The 4,812-nt window shown below is 36.1% G+C and overlaps 1 protein-coding gene across 1 annotated transcript in view; it reads left to right on the forward strand.

Annotated features, from left to right (window-relative positions):
• LOC107739843 (CREB-regulated transcription coactivator 1-like) overlaps positions 1 to 4,812 on the forward strand; it is a 17,440-nt gene that overhangs the window by 2,608 nt on the left and 10,020 nt on the right. Inside the window, exon 2 of the mRNA XM_016552054.1 lies at positions 1,008 to 1,262. Within this exon, the coding sequence (XP_016407540.1) occupies positions 1,116 to 1,262 (147 nt within the window). The 5' untranslated portion in view covers positions 1,008 to 1,115. The remainder of the gene's footprint in view (positions 1 to 1,007; positions 1,263 to 4,812) is intronic.

Here is a 4,812-nt window from a genome sequence, read left to right on the forward strand (position 1 = left end):
CGCGTATGGCCATGATAAGTGCTGAATGAATGACTTTGACAGGCTTTCTGTTGTAACATCGCGCAAGGTAAATAAGGGTGACATCTAGTGGAGAAGACTAATGATAAGATTCACGTTAATCAGATCTTGTTTTAAATGTGCTGAAATAAATCCCGGAAAAGATCGATTCGCGGCTTTTGAGAATCGATATCGAATCGACGTCATTTAAAAAAACGATTAATCGAAAAATCGATTTTTTTGCCCAGCCCTATACACGACACTGTCAGCACTACTACTGACTCAGCTCGCTAGTTTTAATACATTAACTGAAATAAGCCAAAAAAATATTATATTTACATATAAAAATATTTCCATTCCAAAGATAACATCCAACACAAATCTACGAAGATGATTTAACCGGTTTACTGCTAACTAGTGAAACACTCCATTAATATGACGAGCTGCAGCTCAAAATACATGTTAGATGGAAACATTGTGCTTTATGATCGAGTTTGTAGCTTAATTAACTATATTTGAAATAGTTTGAGCTGCAGTTCTGTTGCTGACAGTTCAATAGAAATCGGCTGAAAGCATCCAGTCTCTCACACCATTGAAGTGAATGTTCAGTTTATCAGTGTATATTGTAATAAATATTTGATAATTGATTGTTGTATCTGATTATAGTAGTCTTTATAGAGTGATAGTCAATGTAAAAAGAGCAAATGAACACAAAACAGCAGAACAACATAATGTTAAAGAGGGTAAACTTTATCATTCAGCTGAACTGTGCTCGTATGTTTAAAACACTTCGGCTCTTATATGTTCCTACACATCTATTAAATGTTTTCTAGTGTATTTCTTAAACTTCTCCGGTAATGTCAGTGGTGTGACCTATTTCAGATGCGGCCGAAATCATAACAACAGTGCTTACATACACATACTTCATTGTTTGATCAAAATTATTGCAAGGGACAGTTTAACTTCAGAAGTCACTTTAGACGCTTCTTCTCCATCTGTCTCTGTCTCAGGGTGTGGCTCTGGACACCAGCAGGCTGCAGGTGGATCAGAGGTCGTCTCCGTATTCTTTTGCCCAGCAGCAGCAGGTTCAGAAGGGTCTGGGTCTTCACCTGCACAACATGCAGAACCTGCCAATGAAGCGGTCGAGCCCCGGTCAGAACCAGAACCCCAGCCCCGTGAGTTACAGGCCTGCAGACGCCTCGCAGACGCTCCCTCCTCTGCAGCAGATCAGTCCGGCTCTCAGCGGAGATCTGGACCTGTACAGCGTGAGTGACTGACAGCACAGCCATGCTGTATAATAACGGAGTACCATTTACAGGATACTTCAGAGAGTACTGTGGTATTACAGTGCTACCTGTCCATGAAGATGACAGTATAACTGTGGTCACAGGGCTCTACGCTTACTTTTCTTTTTAGGACCGCTTGTGCAAAAAATTTGGAGCAGCTTCTAATCAATAATCAAATTCTGATAAAAATTAACCTTATAAAGCGGATAGTTCCGGTGCTTGATTCTGATTGGCTGAGCCGCGTTCGAAGCTGTTGTAAATGACTCTACAAAGTAACATACACCTTTGTTTACGTTTGTGTGTTGCTCGGCAACCACTTTGTAGCAACCACAACTGTTTCTGAGGAGCTACATTGTTTGGTGGAAGAATACTGTTTTTATTAATATCATTACACTTTATTTGCTCTGTTTTATTTTGTGAAACCTTACTACGTATATGGAATAACCGTTTTATAAAAGCAATAAGCCCCGTAAAGCCGTGGTTTACAGTGAATTTATAACAACTAAATAAACCACTGAGTTCCTAACAACGCCCCTTAGCTGTTATAAATTCACTGTAACCCACGGCTTCACGGGGCTTATTGCTTTATTCCCATTACGCGGTGATATTTGACTCCTTAAAGTGATTTACAGGGAATTTTGTTTTTACCTTTGTAATGGCATTTTTCTAACTTTATTAAAAGTATGTCATCTTTTATGTCAAATTAAAAAAAAAAACATTTATAAGCTCTTTAACATTTCTAATTAAAACAACCGAATAAAAACAAGTAGAATAAGAATAAGTTACCAATCAAATGAAATCAGTATTTAAGAAATAAATTTGTGCTACAGAGGTAGCACAGAAGAACACACAAGTGGCTTGTAGGTGTATTTCCAGACGTTTAATGAGGCTCAGAGGTCGCATGAGTGCAATTAAATCCATAAATTCATGTTGAGGTTAATGTTTTGAATATAGAAATATTAAATTATTTAAATAACAGAAAATAAACTTTAAAAATTTAACTTAAACTGCCAGCAGGTGGCGGCAAGTCACTGATTTTATCACTGAATCATTCATTCAATTGATTCGTTCGAACGGCTGATTCATTCAGGAACGAAGTACGTGACTGTCTTTATGAATGGGTAATTGAATCACTGACTCACTAGATTCGTTTAAAATCGCAGTTCATTCATAAACGAATCACCGCTGTGTTTGAATGGAGGCTCAGCTGTTACTTTGTTTGAAACAATTTTTGTTGACGAAATAAGGCAATAGTGTTGTAGTCGGACAATATAAGTCACTTAATATTAACTTCTTGTTTAATGAACTGTTGTATTAAATCAATATCACATTTGCAAACTCCCTTAATAATCATTAAAAGCTGTCACTCATCTTAGTTCATCGCGATCTCACAAAACTCACAAAGCTCCTTACACTCAGTGTTGTGTGTAACGCGTTACTGTAATTAAATTACCTTTCCACTGAAAAAGTAAAGTAAGGGATTACTGTTCATTTTTAGGTAATTTAATTAGAGTTACTTATAAAGTATTTGCGTTACATACTGTAAATCATTTCAACAGTTCTAAAATCAATATTGAATTTGAAATCTAAATTTACAGTTTAAAGATAAAATTGAATGCAGCGTCTTTAACCCTCTGCGCGCCGGCGCGTTCACGTTCAGTTTTTCCTGATTCACAGAGAAACCTTAAATACTCGGATACAGATAAGACTAAAATCAATCAAATCTACTTTTATTTGTGTACACTGACAATAACAACAAAATATTGTGCTTTTGTAAAATAAACAAAACAAACAGGGTGTGCTTTCTGCCGTCTCGGTCTCCGTGAGCAACTTTCTACGCGTCACAAACTGAGCGAATACTTGACACAGAGACACGAGAAATATGTCTATAGAAAGCTTTATTCAGCAGAGGAGATTTTGACTGAAAACTACTGCGTGCGACTATGAAATAATATTTAGGAGCACCTGTGCGACTGACCCGATCAGCATATTTGTGTTTGCGCTGAGGGAGCTTCAAAGGTTCTAACGTACTTACGTGTTTCTGCAGCGTTGAGTAATGTATCACAGACGTATCTCATTATAACAAACACAGTGTAGACAGAGTGTAAATAAGAGATTCATTGTGCAGTGTAGGGAGCTGCGTCGATTATAATGGAGTTTTGTGAGAGTGCGATGAACTAAGATGAGTGACAGCCTTTAATGATTTTTAAAGGAGTTTGTAAATGTGATACTGATTTAATACAATACAGTTCACTGCTGGCAGTTTTAGTTTAATTTTTAAAGTATCTTTTCTGTTATTTAAATCATTTAATATTTCTATATTCAAGCGCTCCTAAAAAGAAAAGTAAGCGTAGAACCCTGAATTTATTCTTACCTACATTAGTTAACGTGTTATTTTTACATAAACCTGTACGGATTTTACTAGTTGGGCTTTTCCTGAACATCTTGCCAAACTGAAATGTATTGTTTAACTTTTCTTAAGCTTTTTTGTTATTCAGATATTTTGCATTTCAGAGTATTTCTATTTGTTCACCAAAGAAGCTTACTTTTTTTTTTTAAATGTTTAAGTATTACAGTTGTTTTAAAGCTAAAAGGCTAAGCTTTTCTATGTTTGACTCAAATTGAAAAAATAAAGAGTTTAATTTCTATTGTCTATGCTTTAAGGTTTATAGGGATTTTAAGATGTAGCCTAATTAGCGATTTGAATTATTAAGTTACTTATTGAGTAACTAAATTACTTTTCAGACAGAGTAATTAGTAAATGTGACTGAAATGGTCGCACTGTAGAGCCCTGGGTCACTCATACCACAATTTTGTTTTTAACTGAAATATTGCAGTGTTTATTATAAATTATTTAAATGCTTCTCTTTTCTTGTTTGAGAAGCTGTTTAACTCGGATATACTGTATGTCACAATACAGAAAGGAAAGACGATTGCAGCTTCTGTGTTCATGAAGACTTTACCGTCTCATCATAATTCAGTCGAAATTGTGTTTTCTCTTCTGGTTCGATGAAGTGAAGTGTGTTTCATTAAGTTGGCTTGTGAAAGCCAACTTACTGATCTACTATTTAAACTTATTCTTCTTCTTCTTCTGAGCCAAATTTCGACACCTATCTCCTCCTAGAGCTTTAAAGCTCAAACCACCAAACTCGACCCAGACCCTCAGACTGGTCTGACTCGGTGTGCTATATCTTTTCTAACTGATCCGGCTTACGGTTTTCGTAAACCAGACTATTAAAACCTCCTAAAATCCCATAGAATTTCATTGAGGGTGTGAAAACTTTTATACAATAAGACTTATGGTGTATTTAAGCTGTCTACTGCCATAGCAAAGCTTAAAAACTACCTACTGAAAAATAAACAGCTAAAACAAGCTGATTGGCTGCTTTGGCTGGTTTTAAAGTGGTTTTGGCCACTTTTTTAGCAGGTCAGGCTGGTCTTAGCTGTTTTTTTACTGAATCAACTGGTTTTAGCTGGATTAGCATAGAAACATGCGAACAACATGCTAGTAACTTGCTAATCATGCTAG

The sequence above is a fragment of the Sinocyclocheilus rhinocerous genome, unplaced genomic scaffold (assembly GCF_001515625.1).
Source record: "Sinocyclocheilus rhinocerous isolate Xijiao unplaced genomic scaffold, SAMN03320098_v1.1 scaffold645, whole genome shotgun sequence".
NCBI lineage: Eukaryota > Metazoa > Chordata > Actinopteri > Cypriniformes > Cyprinidae > Sinocyclocheilus > Sinocyclocheilus rhinocerous.